General features: G+C 38.9%; 1 protein-coding gene across 2 annotated transcripts in view; it reads right to left on the bottom strand.

Annotated features, from left to right (window-relative positions):
- Positions 1 to 305: 305 nt before the first annotated feature.
- Positions 306 to 19565, bottom strand: part of LAMA3 (laminin subunit alpha 3) — a 105490-nt gene continuing 86230 nt past the window's right edge. For both annotated transcript variants that reach the window (XM_085052703.1, XM_085052704.1), the window contains exons 53-77: positions 19231 to 19372; positions 18551 to 18650; positions 18055 to 18171; positions 17792 to 17971; positions 15836 to 15978; positions 14620 to 14793; positions 13400 to 13551; positions 13139 to 13301; positions 12523 to 12656; positions 11896 to 12043; positions 10927 to 11046; positions 9854 to 9978; positions 9384 to 9504; positions 8110 to 8250; positions 7233 to 7363; positions 6254 to 6388; positions 4499 to 4643; positions 4046 to 4197; positions 3464 to 3653; positions 3030 to 3170; positions 2084 to 2243; positions 1822 to 1949; positions 1620 to 1713; positions 1157 to 1276; positions 306 to 999 (exon numbers count right to left, since the gene is read on the bottom strand). In XM_085052703.1, coding sequence (XP_084908829.1) covers positions 854 to 999; positions 1157 to 1276; positions 1620 to 1713; positions 1822 to 1949; positions 2084 to 2243; positions 3030 to 3170; positions 3464 to 3653; positions 4046 to 4197; positions 4499 to 4643; positions 6254 to 6388; positions 7233 to 7363; positions 8110 to 8250; positions 9384 to 9504; positions 9854 to 9978; positions 10927 to 11046; positions 11896 to 12043; positions 12523 to 12656; positions 13139 to 13301; positions 13400 to 13551; positions 14620 to 14793; positions 15836 to 15978; positions 17792 to 17971; positions 18055 to 18171; positions 18551 to 18650; positions 19231 to 19372 — 3502 coding nt within the window. In that variant the 3' untranslated portion in view covers positions 306 to 853. The remainder of the gene's footprint in view (positions 1000 to 1156; positions 1277 to 1619; positions 1714 to 1821; positions 1950 to 2083; positions 2244 to 3029; positions 3171 to 3463; positions 3654 to 4045; positions 4198 to 4498; positions 4644 to 6253; positions 6389 to 7232; positions 7364 to 8109; positions 8251 to 9383; positions 9505 to 9853; positions 9979 to 10926; positions 11047 to 11895; positions 12044 to 12522; positions 12657 to 13138; positions 13302 to 13399; positions 13552 to 14619; positions 14794 to 15835; positions 15979 to 17791; positions 17972 to 18054; positions 18172 to 18550; positions 18651 to 19230; positions 19373 to 19565) is intronic.

Genomic DNA, 19565 nt, shown 5'->3' with positions numbered 1-19565 from the left:
ACTCATACTACATAATTATAGCAGATGCAGCTGCTATTTTTGATAAAACTTTTCTTCATTTAATTAGGAAAAAAACTGCCTATGGAGGAGACTCTCTGGCTCTGAAGACTGCAAAAAAATGATTCTCTTTTTGAGACATTTAGATAACCAAATTGTGATGAGCAGAGATGATGGATACCTGCTTATTCAGGCAAATCAGCATCTTAAACCTACAGAAGTATTTGCACAAAGCAAGCAGGATTTTGCAGCTTCTAAAAAGCACATAAAAAACCCACTAGGTTAAAACAATCAAACAAGAAAATGAATGGTTTTAGGAACATACTGCCTTTATTTGGTCCCACAATTCCTAACTTTGTAACAAACCCCCAGAGTTTCACTCCTTAAAGTGCTTCAAACTCCATTTATATTATTATTACTTTTAACATCAATGTACATTTCTGTATAAACAACAATCCAAAGAGATTTATATTTTTATAAAATTCTTTATATTAATGGATCAAATTTGCTCTCAAGATGACCAACATTAAGTCAAATTTCCAAAATTAACACACTGGAGTTGCTCAAGTCTCTGTTGTTGTGGGCAAGAGCAGAATTTGGCCCTGTAGGGTATATGCAATTACATTTTCTGCATATATCTCAAAAGACACGACTGATTACCTTGAAAATCAACATTTAAAAGGGAGTTTATCAAAGCAAATACTTTTCATTTGCTTTAGCACTGTCCACATCCAGAGGATGCATCTGTTCACCGGCTGTTCAGAACAAGCTGCCTGATGCTGATCACCAAAGAGGAAGCCACACAGTTCTTCAGCAGACACTGCCTGATGTGTGCATGACGACTGTAACAGCAGAGTTACTTCTCTGGGCACCCGTGCAAATTCACTACACCATGAACCTCTGAAATTTTCCTGGTGGAGACATGTTTGTCATTGATGTTAATATTCCGAAGACAGCCAAAAAATGGGTCTTTAACTGGAAGCCACGAGGTGTCCAAATTTGCTACAAAAAACGAGGTGGAAAAATGAAGTTAATAAAATAATTATTTCAAGAACATTAGTTCTAAAAAAAAGGGGGAATGATACAAGACTACATGAATGGATGGATAGGACCACTGCTTTGGAAAGGAAAAACATGAAAAAATAAGAACCAATATTACCTGGAATTTTGCCGAAGTAGAGTGGCTGATACACACGTCTAGGAGAAGAGGGTTGAAGTTCAGTGGTATAGTTACTCTGTGTTCCCACCTCTAGCTGCACAGTGTTCTCCTTCTGAGAGACTGCAAAGAAGCAAGTAAATGAGAACTCTTTCTTGTCCCTATTAAAGAATCAGCTAGATATGTCGCTATTTTTAAATAGCATCTTTCTTGAAAAGTAAGGCATAGAAATAACAGATTTTATTTTAATTCAGAGTCAGACTGACAAACTGAGGTCATCTGGGGCTTAACAGAGCCCACCAAAAATCTTATGTAAAGCCTTTTATTAATACAAGGCACCTTACATTGTTCTAAAGAGTATTCTCAGACTACACAGAAGTTAAATGATTAATAAAAATTTGAAGCTGCAGTGCTCTGTGCCCACCGTCCCTTCAAAATTTCAGAAGAAATGGTATGTACACTGTACCTGCAATGGTATGCCACTGTCCATCAGACAGAGGTTTCTTAGGTGTGACTGATGTCTGGAATTCTCCAGCAGCACTATTTCCAGCAGCAATGACCTGTAAAGAAGTTATCTGTTAAGCTACTGGGACAAAGAACAGAAAGGTCAGAATTCCCCCTGCTGAATGAAGGCAATTACAGCTGAAATGGAAACAGTCTGTACCCACCTTTCCTCCTTTCATGTAAATAGTCAAGTAGCTGTCTTGCTTGCTTCCAGTATGAAGGAGTACACCTGTTGAACTCCTTGGTCGAATGGTAAATACAATCCTGAAATCCAGGCCCATCAGCAAATTACCTGTGGAGAATGAAACAGTGAGTAGAAGAGTGATCATAAGAGGAGATAACTGGAAAACCATGTAAAAACAAATAATCAATACATGTACGCACTTCAGACATAATTCCATATACCATAATCTCTACAAAGCTTACCAATGGTGACATATCCTCCTTCATTGAAGAAATAAATCCCCGTGTCCTTGGGAACATCCAGACATGGAAGTACACCCTTTTTTTGCTGAGGTGCATTCATGACTTTTCCATTCACCTTAAAATTCCTCAGGCAACCCTTGAAACTCTTCGTTGGTATATTCTGAAAGCATATTTCAAAACACGGACACTAAGGCATAATGGCTTTTTTTAATAGTATTAATACTAAACATTAGTTCTTTTGGACTGTTGGACTACAGAAAGCCAACTGGCACTAAAGGCACCTAAAACCCATCTTTGATGCAGCTAAAAGGTATTCCAAAAGTCTAAAAAAGTGCTTGAAACACAGTAACAGTTGATTCTGAGTCAACATGACTCCTGCTTGTAGAACAGATGCTTCCCAATGATGTGTCAAAAAAGACAAGGCAAGAGGAATTGTGAATCCCAAATACCTCTTCCCTTCTTAAGTCTGTTTATTTAAATCTGATTTTATAAAATGCCCTGGATCATTAACTGTCCCATTTTTAAAACAGAAACAACAGATTGAAATCTAGTTCTACATCTGTAATTCCTTAATGAGAAAGATTCTTTTGCTTCTCTACTGATTACTGCTTAGTCTACTGAGGTAAATGTTCTGCAGATAGATGGTATTTCTGCAACAAAAAATGTGATTTTGGTCTTCTCTGTTTTTTAACGAATAAAAATAGTACATGGATGTAATCAGTGCCTCAGCAACATACTGAAAATATGGGTCCAGAAGGCTGTGTGAACAGGTGAGGAGAAAGATCTGTAATGAACCACTGCAAACACCAGTCACAGATGGTGCCCACTCAGTGCTTGGAAATCCCTGCTAAAGCTTTTCAGCATGGAAATTCTGCATATTAAAGACTTTCATATGTGATTAGTGCAGCATGGGGAGTGTGTGTGTGTGGATGTGTCAGTTATTTACCTGTTTTTTCAGTGATGGTAGCCCTCCCACGTAGATTGGTGGCTTGATGCTGATGGCAGAATTTGTTGTCAGTCTTCTGTGCTGGGCCCTCAGACCATCAACAACAAGGCGGGCGTTCTTCCCATCTGTGCTGAAGACCACCTTTCCAGGAGGCAAACATAACAGAATAAAGAACCCCAAGGCCAACAAAAGCCACTGGAGATTTTCTCAGTCTTTGAATTAGACGCCATATTGTTGAAATATTTAAGCTGAAAATAACATGCTGGGACCATCAGTCTCAATAAGGTCTCTCACACTCCTACTGACCACATAAAATTCCAGGCATAGCAATTAATTTCCAGTGACCAAAACTGAGTTTCTACTCTCTTAAAAATGCAATAGGCTGTACCTGCTGAATGCTAGTTATGCTTTCACTGTGGTTCCATACTACTTACAGTGTGCCACTGCCCATCGTTGTACTTAATACTGGTTTTGACTTTGATTTGTTTTCCTCCAGAGCCAAGTGAAAAGACAAAACGTCCTTTTGAAATGTGGAGAGCGATATAAGAGTCATCAGAGCTTTCCTCCGTAAAAACTATTAATCCTCTTGATGATCGAGTCCGTACATCTACAGAAAAATGTAACCTGTAGTGGAAAGCAAACATATTCAAGTATAGGTGTATTTTGTGAGTTGTTGTATCTTTTCTGTTCTCCAGTGAAACTCCATTTGTGAAATGCAGAATAGCATTTAGGTGGAATCATGGCATCATACACTACACTTCTGAATGTGAATGAAACTTGACACATTTAGGTTTAGAAACTGGAATCAATATGCACCGTAATTGTCCACCACACCCCATTTAATCTATTCAGTTCATGTAAATGTTTGTATAGAAAAAAAAAAGCCTGAACCTTTAGAACTAACTTTTGTTATGGCTTAAGACATAAACATGAAGAAAATCCTTACACTCAGCACCCAAAGAGTCAAGCAGCTTTGACAATTCAAGTATTAGAAGGAAACAGAATATTTTTCTTACCTGTCTGTAGATAACAATGGAGAAAACATGTAGGATATGAAACTATTTGGGATGCTTCCAAAGAGATACACTTCACTGCTGTCATGCAAGTGAGCTGGTATAGTGTGGTTTTGCACATTAGCAGCTTTCAAATAATCAAGGTATTTTTCATTCTGTACATGTAAGACAGAATTGAAACATTTACTATACAAGCACATACACAGAAACATTTTAATCAACACATTTAAGAGTTCCCACCTGAGGCAGTGAACAGCCTTCCCTAAATGACAGAAAAGCTGTTGTCATTCTAGACAGGTGTGGGTTTAGCATGAAACTCCATCATAGTGAGAACTTGTTTCAGATGTGAGATGGAGGAAAGCAACAACATCTGAATCTCTGTTCCAGAAATGATGGCTGTGCAGAGAAAGCCTGGGTGTCAATATGGAGCAAAGATGACAGTAACAATAAGCATACCTTGAGCATCTTAAGCCTGAGAGGATTTTTCAACTCCTGCAGCAGCATCGGTTCAAGGTTTTCATATGTCTGGCAAGCTCCAAGGGATACACCAGTCTTGCCAGTATTATCAACAAGATTCTGAACCTCAGGGAGCTGACCTGCCCTGTAGTGATGAAAGCAGTAAGTGCTGTGACTCAGCAGTCCTTTACTTTAGTGTAATCAACAACAAACATATTGTAAAACCATGTTCAGCACAAAACAGATTTCCCAGTGACCCGATGTGAAGTACCAGTTTCTATTTTTCAATGAAAACTGTATGTTCAATGATGGAAATAATACTTTTCCTGATTCTGCTCATTTCTTTTTGGCTATAGAAAAACTCTGATGTTTTGTTCTTGTCTTTTCTAAACAAAGTAATTTTTGCTAGAAGCTATTTAAAAACACAAACAAATATGGCCATTGAAAACAGAAAAAAAAAATGACAGCAGCCTTGATTGAATAAGATTTCTGAATCAGACTACAAAATTTTGTTAATTATACAAAACCAGTTCAGGTCAAGAAAATATGGCATCATCAGGTCCTGCTTCACTCTCTCCTTAAATAAGATGTTCTAATGAGTTTTGTCAAGGGGTAAAGCCCATCACAACTTCTTACGTAGCTTTAGTATTATAACCAAATTATCAGAAACACTGTCAAAGCAAATTTACCATGTGTATAAAGAATAACATTAAGTAATACTATAATTTTCTAAGTTGGACACAGCATCTCTAATCAGTAAATTACAAAACACTTTACAACTACAAAAAAGCAACAAAGCTCCTTGCTTGTGGTTTCCTATGAGAAGAGTGGTACAGCTGGAGTAGAACCTGAACTTCTTTAATGCTGGCCATTCTCCATCAGACTAGCTACAGTATTAATTCTTCATCCATTTTTGCACAAAAACTTTCCAGATTTGTTTTCTGATGGGGAGGTTAATATACAAATTACTTCATTGTCTTGTAGTGTGCTTTAAATGAAGACGTAATTTGAACAGCCTGGTCTAGTGCAAGGTGTCCCTGCCTATTGCAGCGGGGTGGAAATAGAGGATCTTTAAAGGTCCCTTCTAACCCAAACCATTCTGTGGTTCTATGACAAATCAAAATGCAGTATTTTTTTGAAAACTCTACACATGTATAAACATTCATCAAAACTTAGCTAACATAAAGCCCCACTGGGATATGACTTACGACTCATGGAATGCTTTTCTTCTAGAAACACATTTATGTATATTTTTTCTCCTAAATTTTGCCTGTAAGGCGTCTCTAATAATCAGACAAACAGGTGAAAAAAAGAGGCAGTGTCGATTAGGCAGATGATTTCTACGTATCTGCTCTCACTTGTTTGTGTAACTGTTTTGGGTCTGTCAGTAGCTTTGCTCCTTTCGTTACCTGCCTCCCTGAGGAGCTACAACAATACAATCTAGCAGCTCTTTTTGGATGCCTTGTTGTGAAATACTCTCTTCACTCTGCAGAGCTCATTCCTTGGCTAACAGACTACTAAACAGGTACAATTCAGACTAAAATTTCCTTTCAACTGAACATCAGATTTAATTGTAACTGGATCCCATGTATAATATACCTGAATGAAAGAGTATTTGAGGACAGGAAAGATACACATTCATGAAGGCTTCACACATGCAGAAGAAAAGCATTACAGCAAAAAGTAATTTTAATTTGAGAACAAAAGGAGAACAGTCCAAAATTCATGAAACACAATTTTTTCTAGGCCAAATACCTTTTAATAAAGATGTTTGTGATGCAACCTTCAAAATTATCTCCACCAAATTTTATGGGTCTGTTTGATTGCTGTGAGTTTGACGTCCTGGGAGAGTCAACTGCTTTTGACTCATCATCAACCATCAGATGTAATCTGAAATAAAAGTAAAAAAAAAAAAAAAGCATGAGATATAGAGAAATAGTTAGGAAACTAAGTGAAAGATATATATATAACAAAGAACCATTTGACAGATGTGTTTTCTTGTTACATTGTGATTATGCTAGAGCTTCATTAGCTTACTTATGGGACTTTTTCAGTATGTGTTTATTGACTGCTGTGAAACTGCTATGCTTTTCCATGCTAGATAATGAGCAGGAGCTGAAGCTCATACTTCAGTCCTACAGTGAAATCCTGGTGCAATTGAAATTAATGAAAAAGCTCTCATTGCCAGCTAGGGGACAAGATTTAATTCTTTATGTCAAAATGGTACAAACATTACTAAGTTATAATTACCCAAAGTTATAGCCATCCATTCAAAACTTTCCACTTCAACTAACATTTCATGCATCCCACAGCAAACAGTATGATCTAGGAGCTTTTCAATAAATTTTCTCTTCCAATACCTGCATAACAGATCATTATTGAAAAACCAGACACAGTATTTGCTCCTTCCCTGGTCCTTTAACCACCTGTGTTGCAGGGACACAAGTGAAGGTTATGGGAAGGGGAAGAGTTCCAAAGACTCCAAAGCTCCAGCTAAACAAGCAGTCAAAACTCACATAACCTATGAAAGAAATGCATAGTAGGGTACAGCTGAAACATCGCAGGTACCAGCATCCACATTCATTGACCAAAAATCTCCTTTGCCTTCACTGTTTAGGTAACCTTTGCTAGAAGAAACCATTTTTATCTATTAAGCCAAAGAATGAGTCCCACAAAATTTGATTTTCCTTCTCCAACCACAACATGTAAAAACTAGATGAAGAACTGGACTCACCTGTCATCCATTTTTATTACTGTCACATAATGCATTGACCCATCTTCATATTTCTTATCCAGTTTGATTTCCTTATCTCGCATCTTTGCGGTTACAGAGCCGGGACTCAGAAAGACGGAAAGAACGTCGGGCTATAAAAGAATCCCACCAAATGATCAGCTAAATAATTGCAAGAGCCTTTAGTTCTTGCTACTGCCACTAATGCAGGTCTCAGTGGTTGCCAGTAGGCAACAAATTTTCTTACACTAGAACTGCATTTCTCAGTCATCCACTGCCAGATGTTATACCAGGTTCTGCATGATTAGCATAGCTTCCGTTTCAAAAAACCTCTGCACTCTGAATAACAAACAGTTATTTAAAATACTTGTTTATTTTTACAAAAAGCAAAGGAGTCAGTTTTCCACTTCTGAAATGCCTGGTGTGCACTCACTTCTTAGCTCCTCCAGCCAGCCAGAATGGGATTCTACTTAAAACTTCCCTGCCCTCTTAGGAATCATAGCCAAAACCAATCCCTTTCCTCTGCCTATTTGGACATGGTAGCATTTCTCTGCAGGCAGAATGCCCTTTTTTCTTGAGAAAATTTCCAGCCAACTGCATTAGACAACAGTTTTCTTACTGAGATGGTGGTGTCAGGTGCATGAGCTACTCTGCAGAAGGCTCGAGCTCAAAGCTCAGTTACTCATCAAACTACTTGTTGGCCTAGTGAAGAAATTGCCAGAATGCATTTCTCTGGCCTATGACATGCAAGATGCCATGCTCAAAAAAGGCATTTCTTACCTTAAAATACAGGAATGTACACGAGACTTATGACACAAACTGACATGACTGATTCAGAGATAAAACCCATCACATATGTTACGCTGAATGTGTTTCATACCCGTAGATTATAATTTAAGAGTGTTCCAGTTGAAGCTGTGGTCTGAAAGCCAAGGCCAACTTGGAAATCCTTGGGAAACGGGAAATCTGCTGCACTCAGGCTCAGTGTTCCCTCCCTGGAGAAAGCTGCAGATCTGACAAGCTGAAAGAGGGAAAGTAATGATTTCACTGATTTTCCTTTTAATCAGGAGAAATGGCAATATGAGACAACAGCTGCCCCACTCAGTGTAATTGTGACCAGCTCCAGTCAAAACCAAGAACAAGGCAAACCTCAAAAACCATTATTTCAAGATGGAACAGACTGTCAGAGTTGGCTTCACCAGCATTAATTATGGTCTGAGAAACTCTAAAACGGGAGAGGGGGTTTGCTGAGAATAATGAGCTGTTCATCTCCAGCTACTCTGCCTTTGAAAGTTTTCACATTTGGGGACACAAAACTGCTTAGCTGGAGGAATTGTGCATAACTATGAAGCTGTGCAGATGAGCTATGTAACTGAAACGTGTGAGTCACAGGACACCTTTTAATACATGAGAAGTTGTACAGATAAAGAGAATGAAGATTAGATCCTCTGCAAAGATAGTCTGTGAAGAAATTGCTCAGTGAAAGGTTTAGATGCCCCAAGTGAAAGAAAATAAGCACAAACTTTCAGTGCAATACTGTGGTAAAGAGGGCAAACAAGATGATGCACCATGTAAGCAGCAGTAAGTAGAAGCTGAAGGAGGATAGTTTTCATCTCTCCATGCAGCACTGGTTAAACCAGCACTGAAATGTAATGTTGTCCCATTTTAAAAAGAACATGGCAAAACTCAAGAATGCACAGAAAATAATTAGAAAACAATCAGATGAGTACAGCCTTACAATGAGCGACTTTGATGGAAGTAGTCTGTAAAGATCTTTCAAGAAAAAAGGCTGAGAGGTCTTCTAGTTAGGACGTGTAAACATCTTGGCAAGAGGAAAGAAACGTAGTGGTATTAAGCACTCCAGCCAGTTATTAATCAAGAACAGCAACTGGAAGCCAACAAGCTTTCATGGTAATATGAATACCTAATTGCAAACAATATTAAATAAGAGGGTGGACTATGTGCTGTAGAAGCTATCACAGTAGGGGTGGTGTCTCATTTATTTCCACGTCTTCATACCCAATCCAGGTTATTGCCATCACATGTTAATCAAATATAATTTTTGACCTAAGCAAAACATAATGGTCCAGTATTTATAGGCAAGCCAGAGTCTGTGAACTCCATCAGAAGTTTTTGAGGAAATGAATTTGTTACCTTCCAGTCATCTGAACATTTCTTGCTGACACCAAAAGTCTTATCAAAAACAACAGATGCAGTGCTTGGGTTTTTCACATTCTTCATGCAGCCCCGGAATGGAGGTGTGGATATATTAAAGCTGGTTTCAGGGAGTGGAAGGAAAAAGAGTTCAGTGGCCTGGCATTTCAAAGCACACACCACTACAGTGACCTATAAATGCTGACAATATAAGAAATAGAAAAACAGAACGAGAGCAATCTTTCTTGTGTACACACACCTCATGCTGATCAAACCCAATCTTCAGGATGCACTCCAACAAAGATCTCGCCATCAGCCAAAAATCACTGATCATGATCATGTGTTATACACTTGGTGTTTTATATCGCATTAGATAGTCAATACAGAGTGTGAAAGAAATTGTGTAAGGAAAGAGTTTAGATGGAGCTTCCCTACAAAGCCTGCATATAACAGTCTTTATAGTTACTCACCGTTCCCGTAGAACAGTTGGAACTCCACCTAGGTAGTACTCAGTGAAACTGAAGACATGTATATTGGCCCTAATATTAGGACTTACATACACAATATTGTTTCTTCGGTCAAGCACCAAACTAATCTGAAATGCATGAATAATGAGAATCACTTCTCTTGGTAGAAACAAAAATTATTTAGCTCATTAAAAGTAACCCCACAGTGCAGAACACAGTGGTGATTTTTTCCCCCTCCTCTTGTTTACTAGTGACTTAAATCAAGGATAACTGCAGTAGTTCAAGGTACTCTGCAAACTTTGGGCATTTAGTAAAAGCAAATACCTAGGGAAAATGTTCAACTATCCAAATACAGAAAGCCTATCCATAGGCATTATTTTTAAAGGTGAGGCTTTATTTTCATCTGAAAGATTGCCCCAAAACCACATCTCACCTAAGATTCAGATATTGTCCTGTATTTGCAGCTGAAGCTGCTGCCTGATACAAAAATGAAGTCAGTCAGCTGGCTGGATGTAACTTGACCCAGCAGAGCATAAAGATTCCTTGCAGCAGATCCTGCAGCTTACACTATTTACTTGGAAATACATTAAGGGGGAAAGGGAGAACTAACCAATAAGGAAATCAAAGGTTTTTAACTATGTCTTTACAGCTTCACTCTGATAGTGCTACAAAAGAGCTGGATTGACGCTAAGGAGGCAAGCAACAACAAAGACTGCAAAAGAGTAATCTCTATAAAAATCAGCCCACCCTGAAGAAATGAATGGCTAGGTGGTGAAAACAGGTACCAAAGTATGAAACTGCAGTTTCATACTTTGCAGTCATTAACTGCAATGCACACAGCTATCTTTATGTAAAACATTGCTCTGACAGTGTTCTTCAGTGGTTTTATTGTTAAAACTGCACTATTCACATTAAAGCAGGACAAGAGATTAATTTTCACATGTCCAAACTAATCCCTGGTGACTTGATTCCCTCACACAAAAGCAAAACTCCACAACCAAACTTTACAACATGATGGTTTCAGTTAATGGGTATTTTTACAAATAATGATCCCTTGATCCTTTAAAATTACATACTTGTTTATATGTTCCATCATTTACAGTTTTATTGGCTTTTACTTCTTTTGGGGCTTCAGAGTCAAGTTTGTAGATAAAAACTGTATGACCATTTTTAATGAGCACACTGATGAACTGATCCTGTAACAAAAAAAAAGCCAACACAATTAAACTGCCACAATTTCAGATATATATTTCACTGTCATATGAATAATTTTAATGAAGCTATCTAGTTGCTTCAAGAAAGCTTTTTGGGGAAAGGATAACACAAAGCAGACTAAAACTTATACTAATCAATCATACATACTTTAAACTATTATAAACAGGTCTGGTATCAGCTCCAGGTATTCTCCAAATCTCTAAAGGACTTTGTGTCATTTCAAATGTCTACTGACTTTTTACAGCATTGAAAAATTACCCAGAACATGTCCCAGTGATTGCAAATATGCCTATCAGATTACTAGATAAGAAGCAGCATTGTGGTTTTAAGCACCTTTACAGGCATAAGTCATCATGTCATTTCCTATATTCTTTCTTACTCTGTTTCCACACATATCTAGATTTGGGAAGAGCGCACTTCCAATTTTGGAGGATTTTGATATTCCAACATCGGTTTGATTCCAATTACATTCCTCCTTTCCTGCCCCAAGTTCTGAATTCTCTGCGTGGAGGCCTAATGGAGGAGCTTCTTGGGATGATTTTTTTCTCAGCCTTGACAAAGTGAGTATTTAGCAACCATTGTAGAATCACAGAATATCTCAAGCTGGAAAGGACCCATAAGTCCAGCTCCCTGTTTCTTGTACAACTACCTAAAACTAAACCACATGACATTAAACATACAGCAGAATCCACTAATTTTCTGCACAGATGAAAGTAACACTTTTAAGACATTTGCTTACAGCTATTACTGAATCTAACATGTTCTTTAATAAGCAAGAATTTTAAGACATTCTTCAACCACAAAACAGACAGAAGCATTCCACACATTACCTCATTTGCTGCAAAAAACACAATGCCTTCATCTGTAGTCGTCTCAATTGTCTGCTCATACCGTACTCGTTCGGCACTTCCTTCTTTTGCTGTGACACTGGCATAACCAGTGCCCTCGAAATAGCTTTGGTCAGTCTCTTCTTTATACCTGTAATAATTCAATGTAACAGGTGTGAATATAGGAGAGCAAAAACTTCTACCACAGGGACTTACTGCCATTATAATTTTTAAAAAGCTTAAGTTAAAGCATTTGGTATAGGGCCAAATTCTGATCTAACCCAAGCAGAGAGAAAACCTTCCACTGGCTTCTATCAGATTCACATATGGTCTTAAGAGAGGAAATCATTAATGACTGATTTTTTTTAAACTTAATGTAATACCTACTTTATAAAGGAGCTGAACACTTTAGTCCAGAAATGGTATCTGGATTTCATAACACTTAAACAGATTGCCATAGATGTGAATCATGTCACGACTGAGGATTTTCTCTAAGAAATGTAATAATGACCAAGAGTTAGAAAAAATCACCAGTTTAGCAGGAGTGGTTATTCTTCTGGATGTGAAAAGACAAGAACTCATAATGATAAAATCACAGCACTGTGAAACACTTCTGTCTTTATATCATACCTTCTGCAGGGTTGCACTTCAGTGGTGTTGAGATTAAAAGTCCTCTTGAAGTTGTAAAGGCTGATAATATGCTCATTTAGGCTGTTTAATTCAATGCAGCCTTCATAACGAGGGTAGTTGAGATTACGTGGAGGCTGCAAAACAGCATCATTAAAACCATTTCGTCAACATTAGCTGCCAATATTTTACATTGCTATCTAAGTGCTAAGACTTACTGCAAATATTATTAAGACATAGAATACAACACTCTAAATATATATATGAAAGATATTATATGCATGTATATAACATCCAAACTGTCTAATACCACCCTAGGGGTACTGCAGCACAATTTAAAGTAGAGTCACATGGATGGATTGGGAACGTTACTTAGCAGGGCTGGACAAGTTTCATGCTTTCCTCAGCAACTGAGATATCATCCTGCTTCCTTCTTTGAGTTTTAGCACGCTACAAGCCAGGCAGATTCTGTAGGAAGTAGCATCTCCTTGCATCCCATCTGCTCCTACTGACAACTTTTACATATGCTCTGAAAGACTGCTAGTTCCAATCTTTACTTGTAAGAACAATGGGATGACTAACACAATATCTCTTTAAAACACTAAGAAACTCTTTGTACCGTAAAATCTGGTGGGTATCCTCCAACATAAAAGACAACAGTGCTGGGATCAAGATTTAGGAGTGTGTCACTGTCTCCACTGCTTGCACTCCTAGGCTTCTCACTACTTGGAGAAATTGATGTTGCTGCTTTGATGTACTTCAGCTTTGCATACTGGTAAATCCTAAAACCAAAACAGACAGGCAGAATATCATATCACACTAATAAAAGATGTTATTAGCAGGCTTTCAAGAAGATTTTTGTGCACTGTGGATCGTATACCTTTCAAATGTAACTTGATCCATAACAGCTTCCTCACTTTTGCTTTGTGTCACCAATGACTGCACTCTTATTTCTCCATCACCACCTCCCAGGTTATAGACACAAGTAAGGTAACCATCTTTCACAGCCATACCAATATAGTCCTTGGAAGCCTAAAAATAGCAATGCAAATAACAATTAATAAATGATTAATTTAATGAAGGTATAATACAGCAGCACTTCCTCAGAGACACCATCATGCTGTGCATGAGTCGCAAGAAATCCACCCACCTAATGATGAGAATTAAGTTTATCAGTTCTGGGAAGAAAAAACTGTAATCATATATGCTGCACTGATTCAATGAATATAGTTATAAATTAATTGAAAAGTCATGTGTGCCTTTTTATTTTTGTAACAGTAGTATCTAAAATATTTTCCACACTTGTAACATCTCCCAGCTAAAGCTATGAAAACATGACACCTTTACTAAGAATAACTGGGAGCAGTAATTTCCAAAAAAATATCACATTTTATTTCTTCAAGATACTGTATTTCAGAAGTAACAATTAAAATGCTTTCAACAGATGTCCCAGCTAGTCATTCAGGGGATAAAAAGATTAATCCAGTGTTGAACATGTACCTTTAAACAGCTTTCTCTGTAAGCATGAGGCTCACTACAGCTGCTGACAAATAACAAGACTAGGAACTGCATGCAGGAAGTTTTTTAAATGTTTGATGGTGATTGAGCAAACCTGAATGCACAAGCAGGTGTGCATTATCCTGCATATTCAGAAGACAAAAAAATTAAGAGCTGAGGGGCTGAATTTTAAAACTGAAATGACCACTTTTTTTTAAACCAACAGAGAAACTCAGAGTGACATACTGTGAAGAGCCAAAGCTCTGAGGCAGGAGTTGGGCTCAGTTTGTGCTGACTGCTGCAGAAACTGACAGTTCTGATAAGACTGTGTGATGGTATCCGTGACGGAGAAGTAACTTCCAAAGGGACCAAACAACAAAGCATTGAAGGACAAGGAGTCAGCCACTTGTTAGTTACTTTGCCAGTGAAGGAATGAACAAAACACTTTAACCACCACTTAAAGGCAATTGTAAAGAAATAGGCTAACAGGAGCTACAAACTTCAGTAGCTGATCTGTTCTGATCAGAACAGATCACTTCCCGTTCCTTTCTCAAAGCATGATGTCTCCTCTAAAAATCAGATTAAATATCAAAATATACCTACATCTTTGTTACCCAGGTACAGGACAAACCTATTTGCCCTCTGGCGTGTGTCTGGTATTTGCTGAGGTCTTTGGATAAATAAGGAAAGCGAAGTGTAGCCTTTTAGATCTTCAAGGTTGCTTGGAGGTCGAACCTCTACACCAGAGCTGCCATTGAACCTCATAGGAATAGCAACCTGTTAAGAAAAACAAAATTCAGTATGTTCCGATTAACTGTTGCTATTACTCCTATTTCACTGGTGTGTTTAATTGCAAAGTGACCCATTACACATGCTAGTCATGTTTCAGCCATCAATTACTACACATTTGGACTCTGATCGTACCAAACAAAATAATTAGGAAACAGACTGGATAATGCAGTAGTCTGTATTATCAATACTTAACACAGCACTTTTTAATTCCAGACATCAATTAATCAACCCTTACTGTGCCTCTGTCAAGTAACTGTTGCTTTTAATACATGGACAGGGAAGGATGTGCCCTGCAGCTCTAAAGAGCAAGTCGATGAATTATTTAGATGTCTACAAACACATCCTGATGCTTCACTTAGCTGGACTTGACTGTCTGTTGGGAATTACAATGCACTTCTATTATAAAGACACATCCTATTACGGTTAAATACACCAAGATCACCAATTCCTCTTATTCCCTGTAACTCTAGGCTATTTGTGAGGATTTCAGGGATGATTCTTAGGGACCTAAGACCACACTATCACTTCAGCAACTACAGCAGTTGCTTAAATGAGAAAGGGCAGCCTAATACAGTGCTAGTAGCGGACTTCTAATATCCTGGAGCAGCTGGAGTCATGAGAGCACAGGGCTGCCCAATTTTTCGGCAGTGTCATCTTTCAATTGGCCAAGCATGGGTGGAGAGCCCTGTCTCTAAGCTGCAGAGCCAACTCTATCCCTGCTGCCAAAGCCACCACAATGTACCTTGGAAGGCAAGAGCCTGCTGTACAAACAAGTATTGCAGAGATGCCTTGGGAGAAAAACCTAATGGGAGAAATACGTAGCAGGATATTACCGCATTCAGTAATTTTTATGAAGAAATTATTACGCTTCTCATCATCACAGTTACTCAGTTGCTGGGTGATGCTGCTGAATTAAATTTATGTCTGGTCTTTCACACACATTTTCACAAAATGATTTAGAAAGAGGAAAAAAAGCTGGGCATCCAAACCAATGAGGTCAAGCATGATTGCAATGCTCAGGACAGACCTTATTTGCAGCATCTCTTGCCTGCTGAATCAGCTCTCTTATGCGATTTATATTCTCAGAGATGTTGCTTATTGGCATCAGCTGTTGGTTGATACTCTTGATCTTGCTGAACAGATCTGGAAGCTGGTTTGTCAAATTTTTTACTGCAATGAAAGAAAAACAAATCATTGATATTAGAGCGGAGGAGGAAAACAAGATGCAAAAATATGGTATCACTACACAATTATCAGAAAAGTAGTGGGCAGGGTGATGACAGAACTGTTTTCACTGGTAGGAAGCTCTCACTAAAACAAGCAGCTGATACAGAGGTTATTGTACTCCTGACATTTGTGGCCAAAAGTATTTGCAGGAGCAGTCAGAATCAGCACTTCCAAAAATATTTTAGATAAAGGTCCTGAAAGAACTATTAAATAGAACAGTGATGTTGCTTCTAACATTATTATCCATTGACAGTCGATGCTAGGGGAGAATGAGGATACAGGACAGCAGACAGGGTTCAGGCTTATGTGCATTCCCTGTGTAGCATCTCCAGCTGCCACAGTCAGAGAGTGAATACTGGGGTAGGCAGACTGCAGGCCTGACTGAGTGGGCATGAATTATATTCTTGTGTCAAGGTTTCTAGTCAGCACAAATTAGTAGTGAGTCTTACAGTATCTGGCCAGGTTAATTTCAGGAGAAAAGAAAATACAATGAGAATTTCATCTTTCATTATAATAGAAAACAATTTCTCATCTCCTCTGATTGCAAAAAGCCAAAACCAAAACAAAAAACCCCACCCTGAAAGTATTTGCAGACTGCAACCCTATGATGCAGAAGGCCAATAAAATGAAATCCAGACCTTGTGTTTTTATAAATGTGACTAATAAACCAGTCTTGTAACTGCAAGGATGACTTACAACTCTGTAATAACATGCAGGACTAGCTCCTGTATTTATATTATTTAAAATGTTTTCCTCTCACTTGGCTTTATCAGATAAAGCTGCCGAAAAGATGTAAAACGAAAAGTGTTTGGGAACGTGACTTTCTTATTTTGTATTCAGCACAGGCTCTATGCAATCCATTTCACTTAAATTCAGCTAACAGACATCTAGCCTAAGCTAATTGTCCAAGTCCCTTCTCTAGTCAATGTAGTAGAAAATCACATAATCACAGAGCAGCTGAAGTTGGAAGGAAACTCTGGAGGTCATCTTGTCCAACCCCTGTGTTCAAGCAGGGCCACCTAGAGCCAGTTGTCCAGAATTGCATCTGGCAGCTTCTGAATATTCCCAAGGACAGAGACTACACAACCTCTCTGGGCATTCTGTGCCAGCACTCAGTAAAAGTGTTTTGTGATGTTCAGAGGGAACCTCCTGTGTTTCAACCTTTTACACCATGGGCACATTTCTGGCTCATCTTCAACCTGGTGCCCACCAGGACCCCCAGGTCCTTTTCTGCAAAGTTTCTTCTCAGCTTGACCACTCAGCATATACTGGAACATGGTTTATTTCTCCCCACATGCAGGACTTCTCCTTGTTGAACTTCATGAGGTTCCTGGCTGTCCATTTCCAGAGACTGTTGAGGTTTGTCTGGATGGCAGCATGACCCTCTGGTGTATCAGCCACTTCTTCTAGTTTAGTGTCAGGAGCAAACGTGCTGAGGGCACACTCTGCCCCATCATCCAGATGATTAATGAAGATGCTAAATAGGATCAGACTTTGTACTGAACCTGAGGGTACCCTGCTTGTCACTGGCCTCTGAGTCTTTAGAGACCAGTCATGGTACCAGCTTTTAACACATACCACAGAACAGCCTGAGTCACTTTCTGCTGTGCCTGTCGGTTTCTACTGGCAATAAAGGAAACTCAGAATACTAGCTTAGGGTATGTGCCTAGCTTTTGAATGACTAAAGCTTCCACTGCAAAACTGGCCATGTTCACCTACGAGTGACTTGGCAGGCCCCATACAGCACCTGCAATACCTGAATTGTTTGCCTCCATCAGTGCTTTATTGAAGCTGGCACTCTGTGTGCTTCCATAGTTACTCTTAATTTTTTCCACTTCTGCTTCAATTGGGGCCAGTTCACCCAACACACTATCCGTCACAGCATTGGCATTTTCTGCCATGTTCCTTGCACTGGTGATGATGCTGTCAATGTCACCTGAAACACACAGAAATGAACATGCAGATTCTTACAGTAACAGATGAAAGGGGCAGGACAGAAGTGATCACTAAGAAACAAACCTCTGTTTATCCCATTGAGATTGTTTTGAGCAGTGACAAGATCAATTTGCAGTGCGTTTTTCTTTCCATCAGCTACATCAAGTCTTTGCTTTAGGTCTTCAAGGTTTGGACCAAGAGCTGCAAAACAGTGAAACCCCCATGTACATTTTTAAAAATACCACTTTTCTTTTGGATAGGTGGTGTTGCAGCACTTGTCTATAGTCTTACACAGCTCATGCTGCCACTGAGTATTGAGTCCCCTGCAACACAATTACAAGGCAAAGGATTTGCTGGACAGGAGTACTGCAAAGGTGTACAGCATAGCAGAAGCAGAGAATCTACGTTCTCTCCTTTTTGCCATTGGAAGTAACCATCACAAAATGTCCCACTGTGATGGAACTAGTTTCTTTTGGTTAAACAAGTGCTGCAGGGCTTTGCTGAACTGTGAAAATATATGGTTCAATGAAAACTTCTTATGCTGTGTCAACACTTCTACTACCACTTTCTTTCTTAGTACCTTCCAATTTCCTTTTAGTCTCCTGTGCTTGATCCATGAGTGCACTGCTGTCAGTTTTTAACCTTGCAGCTTTCCCTGTTAGGTCTTCTCTCTTCACAGTCTGATAATAGAACGGTACTGTAAGATTGCTTGACAATTACATTAAAATTTAAAGAGCAAAAGAGAAAGCCCAAACCAGTTAAAAAACCCCCCAACTCTACAAGGACAGAGATCTCATCTGAACATCACCTTCAGCAACAGCTATCAAGGGTAATTTAAGCATACTACACCCTCAGTTTTTTTGGCAAACTACAGCCGGATTTTTAGGAGGAAATCGCTAGCATACAGCTGTTAGATGTTACACCTCTGCCAAAGAGCTTGTGGGTATTAGTAGCACAAAGTAAGAAAATTCCTGAAATCACCTGCAGTGATTATCAGGCTTGCTTTGTAAGATCTCTTTATTTTGTACTGAAAGCAACAGTCAGTATTCAGGTGGGCAGTCCTATCAGAAATGGAGTAATTGGCCTGGTTAGTGCTGAGCCAAGACTAATCCATCAAAGTGTAGAACAGCAACTCATATGAAGGTCACAGAAAAACAAAACATGCAAAGACACATGATTTGGGGCCTCTCCGATAGTCAAAGAAAATAAAAACCTGGCTGTGACAAGTTTGCCATCATTTGGCCACTTACTGACACTTACCGATAAAGCTGAGTCAGCTGCTTTCCCAGCTTGGTTGGCTGCTTCCTCTGCTGCCTTGATGGCACCAATAATATTGTCATAGGCAGTAGAAGCTTCCACAGCACAGCCTACCAACTCGTCCTTCCTGGCACTGTTCTTTATTCTGTGGGAAACAGGGTGAAAAATGCAGCCTTCTGCAAAGACTGTGAGATGTATTCTGAACAGATCCAAACTCAGTACTTTCTAAGTAACACCAATACAGAAAATGCTTTTCAGTTAGATATCTAACTTCATTCTGTGGAAGTATCAGACTTGGAGACAGATCAACATGGAAAGACTCTTCAGAAGACAGGATA

Source organism: Lichenostomus cassidix, chromosome 2, assembly GCF_008360975.1.
Source record: "Lichenostomus cassidix isolate B80296 chromosome 2, HeHo_3.0, whole genome shotgun sequence".
NCBI lineage: Eukaryota > Metazoa > Chordata > Aves > Passeriformes > Meliphagidae > Lichenostomus > Lichenostomus cassidix.
This window is presented reverse-complemented; position numbering and strand designations above follow the sequence as displayed.